General features: G+C 47.9%; 1 protein-coding gene across 1 annotated transcript in view; it reads left to right on the forward strand.

Annotated features, from left to right (window-relative positions):
• The window catches only part of DNMT1 (DNA methyltransferase 1), a 67,055-nt gene that overhangs the window by 12,220 nt on the left and 42,178 nt on the right, over positions 1-12,657 (forward strand). Inside the window, 5 exon segments of the mRNA XM_017880030.1 lie at positions 4,668-4,704; positions 6,439-6,546; positions 6,746-6,965; positions 10,065-10,140; positions 11,810-11,888. Of these exon segments, the coding sequence (XP_017735519.1) occupies positions 4,668-4,704; positions 6,439-6,546; positions 6,746-6,965; positions 10,065-10,140; positions 11,810-11,888 (520 nt within the window).

Consider the following 12,657-nt stretch of genomic DNA (forward strand, 5'->3'; position numbering starts at 1 on the left):
TTTTTTTGAGACAGAGTTTCACTCTTGTTTCCCAGGCTGGAGTGCAATGGCGTGATCTTGGCTAACCACAACCTCTGCCACCCGGGTTCAAGCAATTCTGCCTCAGCCTCCTGAGTAGCTGGGATTATAGGCATGCGCCACTATGCCCGGCTAATTTTGTATTTTTAGTAGAGACGGAGTTTCTTCATGTTGGTCAGGCTGGTCTCGAGCTCCTGACCTCAGGTGAACTCCCCACCTCAGCCTCCCAAAGTGCTGGGATTGCAGGCGTGAGCTACCGTGCCCAGCCAGCTGTTTATATATATATCTTACCTCCCCTCTGCAGAGGGCTCATCTCCGAGGGAAACACTAGGAAGGAATCATAGGGTCTCAGGCTATGCGCTAAGCCGGCATTCTGAGTCTTCTGCTACTTCCTTCTTGGCCGTCAGCGACCCTCCTTGCTTCAACAGGTGTGATTGGTGTCATCACAGTTTTACCAGGGAAGGGTGTCTTTACAGTGACCCTCCTGCCAGCTCCTCGGTGCCTGCCTGGGATCCCACCTGCCACTCTGGGGCCAGGCAGATTAAATCCAGTCTCCACTGGATGAGACATTCTAGGGGTTTTGAAGGTTTCTCTATTCTTCTCTTTGCCAGGCTAAATATCCCAGTTCATAGGAGGGGTTGAAAGAAAGCAGACCCATTCTGCAAAGGACACCTTGGTCTCCGCAATCAGTTGAACCTTGTCCTTCACACCCCAGGCAACCTCGGGATCAGGAGACTGGCTGGCTTGGTAGAGGTAGAAGCCATGTCCTTCCAGTTTTCTCAGCAGAGTGACTGAGAAGTCAAGTGTAATGCTGTTACCACAGCATGTGTGCCTCTGGCTGGAAGTACCAGTTTCTGTAGCCCTCCTGACTTAAGGCTCTCCTTGGACCCCAGTTGCTACAAGGGTAGAATGACTTTTGCCTGGAAGAGGTTCCCTGTGCTCCTGGAAATCCTGATGTCAAAGCATCTTTTTTTTTTTTTTTTTTCCTTGTGAGACAGGGTCTTGCTCTGTTGCCCAGGCTGAACAGGCTGGAGTGCAGCGGTGCCATCATAACTCACTGCAGCCTCAACCTCCCAGGCTCAAGCGATCCTACCACCTCAGCCTCCCAAGTAGCTGGTACCACAGGTGCAGACTAACCACACTTGGCTAATTTTTACTTTTTTTTCTTTTTGAGAGACTGGATCTCTCAATGTAGCCCAGGCTGGTCTCAAACTCCTGACCTCAAGTGATCCTCCTGCCTTGGCCTCCCAAAGTGCTGGGATTACAGGTGTGTCTCACCTCGTAGCACCTTGAGTCCAACTGATAGAGTATATATAATATGCAGTCTATATTACCACTGTGTTTGCAGGGTGCGAAGTCTCTTCTACAGAGTGGTTTTTTTTTTTGTTGTTTTTTGTTTTTTTTGGAGACGGAGTTTCGATCTGTCGCCCAGGCTGGAGTGCAGTGGCCGGATCTCAGCTCACTGCAAGCTCCGCCTCCCGGGTTTACGCCATTCTCCTGCCTCAGCCTCCCGAGTAGCTGGGACTAGAGGCGCCCGCCACCTCGCCCGGCTAGTTTTTTGTATTTTTTAGTAGAGATGGGGTTTCACCGTGTTAGCCAGGATGGTCTCAATCTCCTGACCTCGTGATCCACCCGTCTCGGCCTCCCAAAGTGCTGGGATTACAGGCTTGAGCCACCGTGCCTGGCCATTTTTTTGTATTGTTAGTAGAGACGGGATTTCGCTGTGTTAGCCAGGATGGTCTCGATCTCCTGACCTTGTGATCCGCCCGCCTCGGCCTCCCAAAGTGCTGGGATAACAGGCGTGAGCCACTGTACCTGGCCCTGCAGAGCAGTCTTTCCTAACCATGCAGCAAGTCAGGAAGTCCCTGCCTAGTGGCACCTACATTTAATCACTTAACTCATTGCCTGGAGCAGGGTCTGGCATTCAGCAGGTGCTCAGATGTGAGCAGTGCTGGTGGGGAATCGGGGCCCGCATGACCCAGAGCAGCCGCTGTAAGACATCGGTCCAGCAAAGCATTCCTCATGCTGCTGCCTGTACTTGCCCTCTAGGAAGGCCAGCCTGGAGGAGCCACTTCTGCCCTTCAGGCAAGTGATAACTGAGCACCTGTCTGTGCGGGTGCTGGGTGGGAAGGTCCAGAGATGGCAGTGGCCTGGTCCCTGCCTGGGGCACCTTCTCTCCACCAACAGACACTTACCCAGCTGGTTAGACCTGTTCTCATTCCACGCCTGCAGTTAGTACCCAGGCTGGGAACAACAGCCTCTGTGTTCCCCTCCCTTTCCTTGGTACCTTCTCTTCTTGTTCCTTTATTTTTTTCTGAAGAGATAGGATCTCCCTATGTTGCCCAGGCTGGACTCGAACTCCTGGCCTCAAGCCGTCCTCCCATCTCAGCCTCCTGAGTAGCTGGGGTTACAGGCACTCAGCACCGCAGCACCGCACCCGGCTATTGTTCTTTTATTTTTTCCCTCTTTGTCCCCGAAAGAGTCAAGCCACTAATTGTCAGTAATCAAATCAGACCACGATTTCCCAGGCAAACTCCTGGCAGTTCTACATTTAGGAATGATTAGCTAGAGACATCCTGAAGAATGAGTTGTTCGGGGAGGCGCCAGCCACCTCCTCTAATTTCACCTCTATCCGCCCTGTGTGTGGGTACTCCTTGCTTCCCTAGATGCTTCACTCCCCCATTTCATCCTCATTAAAATGCCACCACCCCCCACCAGGCCTTTAGGAACATTAACTGGCTGTTCCCCCAGTGTCCTGTGGCCCTGGGCTACTCATTCTGACACTGGCCATACTGTGGCACACCTTGCTATGGGCTGTGGTCAGACCCAACTGGAGAAAGACGAGCTGTAGGTCATTTCCCTTACGGAAGGGCCCCAACTGTATGACCTGTCACTCCTTTCCTGGTATCTTTTTGAGTCAGGGTCTCACTCTGTTGCCTAGACTGGAGTGCAGTGATGCAGTCACAGCTCACTGTGGCCTCAACCTGGCTCAGGTGATCTTCCTTCCTCAGCCTCCCAACTAACTGGGACCACAAGCACCTACCACCAACCCAGCTTTTTTTTTTTTTTTTTTTTTTTTTAAGATGGAGTTTCACTCTTGCCATTGCACTCTAGCCTGGGCAACGTGACCGGCTCACTGCAACCTCTGCCTCCCAGGTTCAAGCGATTCTCCTGCCTCAGCCTCCCGAGTTGCTGGGATTACAGCCACCCACCACCACGCCCAGCTAATTTTTGTATTTTTAGTAAAGATGGGGTTTTGCCATGTTGGTCAGGCTGGTCTCAAACCCTTGACCTCAGGTAGTCCACCCACCTTGGCCTCCCAAAGTGTTGGGATTATAGGCATTAGCCACCACACCCAGCCACTAATTTTTGTAGAGACAGGGTTTTGCCATGTTGCCCAGGCTAGTCTGAACACCTGGGCTCAAGTGATCCGCCTGCCTTGGCCTCCCAAAGTTCTGGGATTGTAAGTGTGAGCCACCATGCCCAGTCCCTGGTACCTTTTAAAATATATAGGCTGGGCATGGTCTCTGGAGTTCGAGACCAGCCTGACCAACATGGTGAAACCCCGTCTCTACTAAAAATGTAAAATTAGCTGGGTATGGTGGTGCATGCCTGTAATCCCAACTACTCGGGAGACTGAGCCAGGAGAATTGCTTGAACCCAGGAGGTGGAGGTTATGATGAGCTGAGATCGCACCATTGCACTCCAGCCTGGGCAACAAGAGTGAAAAAAAAAAAAAAATCAGACCGGGCCTGGTGGCTCACACCTGTAATCCCAGCACTTTGGGAGGCCGAGGCGGGCAGATCACAAGGTCAGGAGTTCAAGACCAGCCTGACTAATATGGTGAAACCTTGTCTCTACTAAAAATACAAAAATTAGCTGGGCGTGGTGGCAGGCGCCTGTAGTCCCAGCTACTTGGGAGGCTGAGGCAGGAGAATAGCTTGAACCTGGGAGGCAGAGGTTGCAGTGAGCCGAGATTGCACCACTGCGCTCCAGCCTGGGCGACAGAAGGAGATTGTCTCAAAAAAAAAAAAAAAAAATTACATGTATATATGCATGCCAGGCACTGCGGCTCATGCCTGTAATCCTAGCACTTCAGGAGATGGAGGCAGGCAGATCACTTGAGGTCAGAAATTCAAGACCAGCTTGGCCAACATGGTGAAACCCTGTCTCTACTAAAAATACAAAAAATTAACCAGGCTGGTGGCAGCTGTAATCCCAGCTACTTGGGAGGCTGAGGTGAGAAGCACTTGAACCCAGAAGGCAAGGGTTGCAGTGAGCTGAGATTGCACCACTGCACTCCATACACACATATGTGTATGTGTGTATATATATATACACACACACATATATATGTATACACACACATATACATATTCTGTTACAGAGCTGCTGTGTAATCTCACAGTCATCAGAAAAATGACCCCCAAAAGGGGAAGCTTGTTCAGATCAGATGACTTCTTAGCATTAGGCATTCCAGTAGGACACTCTCGACTCTTGTGGGGAGACAAAAGCCAGCTTAGTTTTTTCTAACACTCATACGTTAAACTTGTTTCTGTCCAAAACTTCTTTAGAACTGTGATATTCTTACAGGCAAATGAAGTTGCTTAACAAGTGTTTGTATTTTCTCCCCTATTTCTTCCTCCCAGGCTCAAAGATTTGGAAAGAGACAGCTTAACAGAAAAGGTAATCTCCACCTTAAAATTTTTCTTGCTACCAAATGTGACTGACACACTTTGTGGCTCATGAAAAGAGGTTTGTTTTCTTTAAATGGATTTCACACTTTTTCCCATGATTTCAAAGATAATTTGGATACTCTTGGTGAATGTCAGCACTAATTTGCTGCTAATAGTTGGGTGGGTTTTTTTTTTGTTTTTGTTTTTGTTTTTTTGAGGTGGTCTCACTCTTTCACCCAGGCTAGAGTACAATGGCACGATCTTGGCTCACTGCGACCTCCACCTCCTGGGTTCAAGCAGTTCTCCTGCCTCGGCCTCCTGAGTAGCTGGGACTACAGGCACCTGCCACCACGCCCAGCTAATTTTTATATTATTGGTAGAGATGGTGTTTCACCATGTTGGCCAGGCTGATCTTGAACTCCTGACCTCGTGATCTGCTCACCTTGGCCTCTCAAAGTACTGGAATTACAGGCGTGAGCCACTGCGCCTGGCCTGGGGTTTTTTTTTTTAACCAATCTCAGTTCCTAAACAATCTACTCTGGATTGTAACTTGTCCTGGTAACACTGTTTTATTGTGTTTTTATTGTTACTGTTGTGAGATAGGGTCTCATTCTGTAGCCCAGGCTGGAGTGCAGTGACACAATTTTGGCTCACTGTAACCTTCGCCTCCCAGGCTCAAGTGATCCTCCCACTCAGCCTCCCGAGTAGCTCTAACTACAGGCTCAAGCCACCATGCCCAGCTAATTTTTTTTTTTTTTTTTTGAGATGGAGTCTTGCTCTGTTGCCCAGGCTGGAGTGCAATGGCGCGATCTCGGCTCACTGCAAGCTCCGCCTCCCGGGTTTACGCCATTCTTCTGCCTCAGCCTCCCGAGTAGCTGGGACTACAGGCTCCCGCCACCTCGCCCGGCTAGTTTTTTGTATTTTTTAGTAGAGACGGGGTTTCACCGTATTAGCCAGGATGGTCTCGATCTCTTGACATCGTGATCCGCCCGTGTCGGCCTCCCAAAGTCCTGGGATTACAGGCGTGAGTCACCACGCCTGGCCAAATTTTTTTTTTTTTTTTTATTGAGATGGAGTCTTGCTCTGTCGCCCAGGCTGGAGTGCAGTGGCACGAGCTCCTCCTCCCAGGTTCACGCCATTCTCCTGCCTCAGCCTCCCGAGTAACTGGGACTACAGGCGCCCGCCACCACGCCCGGCTAATCTTTTTGCATTTTTTTTAGTAGAGACAGGGTTTCACTGTATTAGCCAGGATGGTCTTGATCTCCTGACCTCGTGATCCGCCCACCTCGACCTCCCAAAGTGCTGGGATTACAGGTGTGAGCCACCGTGCCCAGCCAATTTTTTAGTATTTTTTGTAAAGATGGGATTTTGCATGTCACCCCAGGCTGGTCTTGAACTCGGGGGCTCAAAGCAATCCACTTGCCTTGGCCTCCCAAAGTGCTGAGATTACAGATGTGAGCCACTGTGCCTGGCCAACACTTTACAGAAGCACAGTATCATTCTTGTAAACCATGATAAGTCTCCGTCTCACCTCCAGCTTTTCCATTTTTCACCACTTTGGAGACAGGAGTGAAATGATCCTAATGGAAATTCCCTGAACACATTTCATGACTGTGTTTTGACCGAGACAGCATTGCCTGCTGTTCAGTCATTGTGATGTGACCAGGCAGCTCAGTAATATGTGTATTAGTCCATTAGTGAATAGCTTGGGTTGGGGACTGCTAAACCTATATCCTTCCCTCAGGAATGTGTGAAGGAGAAATTGAATCTCTTGCATGAATTTCTGCAAACAGAAATAAAGAATCAGTTATGTGACTTGGAAACCAAATTACGTAAAGAAGAATTATCTGAGGTAAGTCAGTTCTCAGCATCCCAGCCTCTAGAAAAATGTCACCTCCTAGTAACTTGTCTGTGACCACCGAGGCAGCAAGATCCCCAGCTGTCCTCATTGCCTGATGATGATGATGATGATGATGGAAACACGTGTGTTTCCTTGTTCTCTGACACTTGTTTACATTCACTGCTACTTAAATTATCCTTTCCTGCTATAGGAGGGCTACCTGGCTAAAGTCAAATCCCTTTTAAATAAAGATTTGTCCTTGGAGAACGGTGCTCATGCTTGCAACCGGGAAGTGAATGGACGTCTAGAAAACGGGAACCAAGCAAGAGGTGAAGACCATAGAGTGGGAATGGCAGATGCCAACAGTCCCCCCAAACCCCTTTCCAAACCTCGCACGCCCAGGAGGAGCAAGTCCGATGGAGAGACTAAGCGTAAGAGCAGATGATTCCTTTTAATTGTTTTTGAGATGGAGTCTCACTCTGTTGCCCAGGCTGGAGCACGGAGGTGTAACCTCGGCTCACTGTAACCTCTGCCTCCCAGGTTCAAGAATCCTCCAAAGTGCTAGGATTACAGGCATGAGACACCACGCCTGGCCCAGCTTGACTCTTTTTTTTTTTTATGACAGAGTCTTGCTCTATTGCCCAGGCTAGAGTACAATGGCGCCATCTCGGCTCACTGCAACCTCCGCCTCCCGGTTTCAAGCGATTCTCCTGCCTCAACCTCCCAAGTAGCTAGTATTACATGCAGGCAGCACCACACCAAGCTAATTTTTGTATTTTTAGTAGAGACAGGATTTCACCATGTTGGGCAGACTGGTCTGGACTCTTGACCTCAAGTGATCCACCTGCCTTAGCCTCCCAAAGTGCTGGGATTACAGGCATGAGCCACTGCGCCTGGCACCACTTGGCTCATTTTCAACCTAGAAGGAGGCTTTGGTAGCGTATAAGCGGGCAGTTAAACTTGGACCCTGGATCAGTGTTTCCAGGTTCCTTTCTTGTATACACGTCCTCACTAGTAATTACTGGACACTTCCTAACTAAGATGTGTACATCTTTAAATTTTGTCTTAGCCAGGGGTGCGGTGGCTCATGCCTGTAATCCCTGCACTTTGGGAGGCCAAGGTGGCTGGATCACCTGAGGTCAGGAGTTCGAGACCAGCCTGCCCAACATGGTGAAACCCCATCTCTACTAAAAATACAAAAAATTAGCTGGGTGTGGTGGCGGGCTCCTGTAATTCCAGCCTGGGCAACAAGAGAGACATTGTCTCAAAAAAAAAAATTTGTTTTTGACCAAGTTACAGCATTAGATCCCAAAACATGACTACATGTGTGAGAGGTTGCAGGTGACAAGTGCTAAAAATACTTAACTCCTTCTAAGACCTTATATGCCTGGTTAAACTAAACATTTATTCTCAGACTCCTGTCTAGTTTGTAGGCAAAGGAACTCTTCTGGAATTTTTAAAAAAACAAACAAGAGAGGCCGGGCGCGGTGGCTCAAGCCTGTAATCCCAGCACTTTGGGAGGCTGAGACGGGCGAATCATGAGGTCAGGAGATCGAGACCATCCTGGCTAACACGGTGAAACCCCGTCTCTACTAAAAAATACAAAAAAAAAAACTAGCCGGGCGCGGTGGCGGGCGCCTGTAGTCCCAGCTACTCAGGAGGCTGAGGCAGGAGAATGGCGTGAACCCGGGAGGCGGAGCTTGCAGTGAGCTGAGATCCGGCCACTGCACTCCAGCCTGGGCAACAGAGCAAGACTCCGTCTCAAAACAAACAAACAAACAAACAAGAGGATAGTACTTGAGCTCAGGTCTGGTTCTCAGCCACTTCATTTTTATTTTATTTTTATTTTTATTTTATTTTTGAGACGGAGTCTCGCTCTGTCGCCCAGTGGCATAATCTCGGTTCACTGCAAGCTCCGCCTCCTGGGTTCATGCCATTCTCCTGCCTCAACCTCCCAAGTAGCTGGGACTGCAGGTGTCTGCCACCACGCCTGGCTGGCTAATTTTTTGTATTTTTAGTAGGATGGGGTTTCACCGTAGTAGCCAGGATGGTCTCAATCTCCCGACCTCATGATCTGCCCGCCTCGGCCTCCCAAAGTGTTGGGATTACAGGTGTGAGCCACTGTGCCCGGCCTTATTTTATTTTATTTTATTTTATTTTTTGAGATGGAGGCACGCACCACCACGCCCAGTTAATTTTTGTACTTTTAGTAGAGACGGGATTTCACCATGTTGGCTAAGGTGGTCTCGACCTCCTGATCTCAGGTGACCCACCTGCCTTGGCCTCCCAAAGTGCTGAGATTACAGGCGTAAGCCACTGCACCCAGCTCTTGATTTTATTTTATTTTTTTCGAGACGGAGTCTCACTCTGTTGCCAGGCTAGAGTGCAGTGGCGTGATCTTGGCTCACCACAACCTCCACTTCCTGGGTTCAAGTGATTTTCCTGCCTCAGTCTCCTGAGTAGCTGGGACTACAGGCAGGTGCCACCATGCCCAGCTAATTTTTGTATTTTTAGTGGAGACAGGTTTCACCATGTTGGCCAGGATAGTCTCAATCTCTTGACCTTGTGATCTGCCCATCTTGCCTCCCAAAGTGCTGGGATTACAGGCATGAGCCACTGCACCCGGCCTATTTCTTTTCTTCCTTTTCTCTTTTTTTTTGAGACAGAGTCTCGCTCTGTCGCCCAGGCTGGAGTGCAGTGGCCGGATCTCAGCTCACTGCAAGCTCCACCTCCTGGGTTTACGCCATTCTCCTGCCTCAGCCTCCCGAGTAGCTGGGACTACAGGCACCCGCCACCTTGCCCGGCTAGTTTTTTGTATTTTTTAGTATAGACGGGGTTTCACCGTGTTAGCCAGGGTGGTCTCGATCTCCTGACCTCGTCATCTGCCCATCTCAGCCTCCCAAAGTGCTGGGATTACAGGCTTGAGCCACTGCGCCTGGCCTTCTTTTTTTATTTTTATTTTTATTTTTAAGAGACAGGGTCTTGCTCTGTCGCCAAGGCTGTATGCAGTGGTGTGATCTTGGCTCACAGCAACCTTCATCTCCTGGGTTCAAGTGATTCTTGTGCCTTAGCCTCTTGAATAGCTGGGATTATAGGTGTGTACCACCACGCCCAGCTAATTTTTTTGTATTTTTAGTAGAGATGGGGTTTTGCCATGTTGTCCAGGCTGTTCTCGAATACCTGAGCTTGAATTATTTTCCCACCTCGGCCTCTCAAAGTTTTGGGATTATAGACGTGCGCCACTGTGCCTGGCCCACTTCATCTTTTGGTATTTTAACAAGAGGTTCTGTTTCCTGGCCTTCTTTAGCATTTGGCCCCCCAAATAACTGACATGATATGGCTCGGCAAACTGGCAGGTGCTAACTGCTGACATTAGCAAGCTGGTTATTGACTAGAATAAAAATGCAAAGATGCTTAGTCCTTAGAACCTGGCTTCCTGCAATAGCTTAGTAATGTTGAACTGCATTATTGCTGTGGGCTTTCTATTTACAGTGGCTTTTTTTTTTTAATGCTTTTTTTTCTTTAAACAGCTGAACCTTCACCTAGCCCCAGGATTACAAGGAAAAGCACCAGGCAAACCACCATTACATCTCATTTCACAAAGGGGTCAGTATACGATAAATTGGCAGCTGTGTTTTTTTAGGGGTCGGCTGTTTTGGGATGGAATTGGTAGGGGGTCACGTGGCAATTCTGTCTTCCATGTTATATAGGTTTTCATCTTGCAGAGTTCTGTTCACTAGACATTTATGAATAGCATTTCTGAAAACGTTACCTGTTTTTACTCATATAGGAAAGGTGAAAGGTACACACAATTATGAGTTTTGTATAATGAACCCTGAAATACCCATCTAGTGCCAACAGTTATCAAGTTACAGCCATTGTTTCATCTATACCCCTGTATTGTGTGTCCCCGCCCCACCTGGATTACTTTGTCCATAAATAGTTTAGTATATTTCTAGATAGTAAGATCTCTTTTGACAACTTTTTTTTAATTACTTATATTTTACAATAATTGCTAACATTTAGCGGTCTTTTTTTTTTTTTTTGAGGCAGCGTCTGGCTCTGTCACCCAGGCTGGAGTGCAATGGCACAATCTCGGCTCACTGCAACCTCCGCCTCCCGGGTTCAAGTGATTCTCCTGCCTCAGCCTCCTGAGTAGTTGGGATTGTAGGCGCATGCCACCACGCCTGCCTAATTTTTGTATTTGTAGTAGAGATGGGGTTTCACCGTGTTGGCCATACTGGTCTCAAACTCCTGACCTCAGGTGATCTGCCCACCTTGACCTCCCAAAGTGCTGGATTACAGGCGTGAGCCACCGTGCCCAGCCAAAACAGTCTTTTTAACAAACCAAAGTATAAATAATACTGTTCTGATGTCTTTATAAAATGTAAGAATTCCCTACTATCAGATATGTAGTTGGTATTTACATTTTTCTCTTTGTGGTGAACAAGCCGTGTGGCAAACAGACAGCGTTTGCTTGACTTGTTTCTTAAAGTTATAGATTTCTTCCCTCCTATTTTACTTAAAATTTCTCACAGATTTTAAAGATTTCCTCTTATCTTCTTGCCCTTTACTTGAAGAAATTCATTTGTCCAGTAGTTCCTAGATTGGGCCGATTGCATCTTTGTAGTGTTCCACAGGTCCCCTTGTCTTCTGTTCCCTATAAACTGATAGTTAGGATTACAGGCCTGATCAGATTCCAACTTTTATTTTGAGGCTGACTTCATTTTCTTTTGGTACGGAGTCTTGCTCTGTCACCCAGGCTGGAGTGCAGTAGCATGATTTTGGCTCACTGCAACCTCCACCTCCCAGGTTCAAGTGATTCTCCTGCCTCAGCTTCCTGAGTCACTGGGATTACAAGTGCCTGCAACAATCCTTGGCTAATGTTTGTATTTTTGGTAGAGACAGGGTTTTACCATGTTGGCCAGGCTGGTCCGAAACTCCTAAACTCAGGTGATCCTCATGCCTTGGCCTCTCAAAGTGCTGGGATTACAGGCGTGAGCCACTGTACCTGGTCTGAGGCTGACTTTATGGATGGTGCTGTGTTCCTCCATCAGAAAAGTGTGTAACATCTGACAGTGGCAGCTGTTGATCAGTGTTTAGACCCATGATTTCTTAGGACTTACAAGATGGCAAGACAGCATTCTAAACCTGTCATTCAGAGAAACATTAAACTTGAAGCCTCTTTCAACATCCTGGTGAATGAGGGTCCACTCCAGGCCCGCTGGAGGCCTAGGGTCTTGTTCCACTAATGGTCAGCCTCACTGTGTGACAGCCCTGCCAAACGGAAACCTCAGGAAGAGTCTGAAAGAGCCAAACTGGATGAGTCCATCAAGGAAGAAGACAAAGACCAGGTAGGGCCGGTGCTTTCATTTCCTGACTCTACCTTAACGTGGCATTTGACGATTGTGACTTCATATGTGGTCTGCCCAAGTAAATAAAAACCCTGTCTAGTTAGGGCTCTCCAGAGAGACAGGACCAATAGAATGTATATGTGTGTATACAGATAGATACATATGCACGTGTATGTGTATATAATTTGTTTTTTTTTTCTTGTTTTCATTGGAATATATATTTATGGGGAGAGACTTTATTTTGAGAAATTGGCTCACAAGATTGTGAAAGCTGGCAAATTTGAAATCTGCAGGGCAGGCTGGAGGCCCAGGGGAGAAATGATGTTATAGCTCGAGTGGGAAGGCAGTCTTATATACATACCTGTTATATATATGTATGTGTGTGTGTATGTGTGTGTGTATGTGTGTGTATATATATATATGTATGTGTGTGTTTGGACTTTTTTTTTTTTTGGAGACAGAGCTTTGCTCTTGTTACCTAGGCTAGAGTGCAATGGCGCAATCTTGGTTCACTGCAACCTCAGCCTCCCAGGTTTAAGCGATTCTCCTGCCTCAGCCTCCCGAGTAGCTGGGACTACAGGCACGTGCCACCACGCCCGGCTAATTTTTGTATTTTAGTAGAGATAGGGTTTCACCATGTTGCCTAGGCTGGTCTTGAACTCCTTGAGCTTGGGCAGTGCTCCTGCCTCGGCCTCCAAAAGTGCCGGGATTATAGGTGTGAGCCACCGTGCCCAGCCAATTTTTTTTTTTTTTTTTTTTTTTTTTTTTT

The sequence above is a fragment of the Rhinopithecus bieti genome, unplaced genomic scaffold, assembly GCF_001698545.2.
Source record: "Rhinopithecus bieti isolate Rb0 unplaced genomic scaffold, ASM169854v2 scaffold_10589, whole genome shotgun sequence".
Classification (NCBI taxonomy): domain Eukaryota; kingdom Metazoa; phylum Chordata; class Mammalia; order Primates; family Cercopithecidae; genus Rhinopithecus; species Rhinopithecus bieti.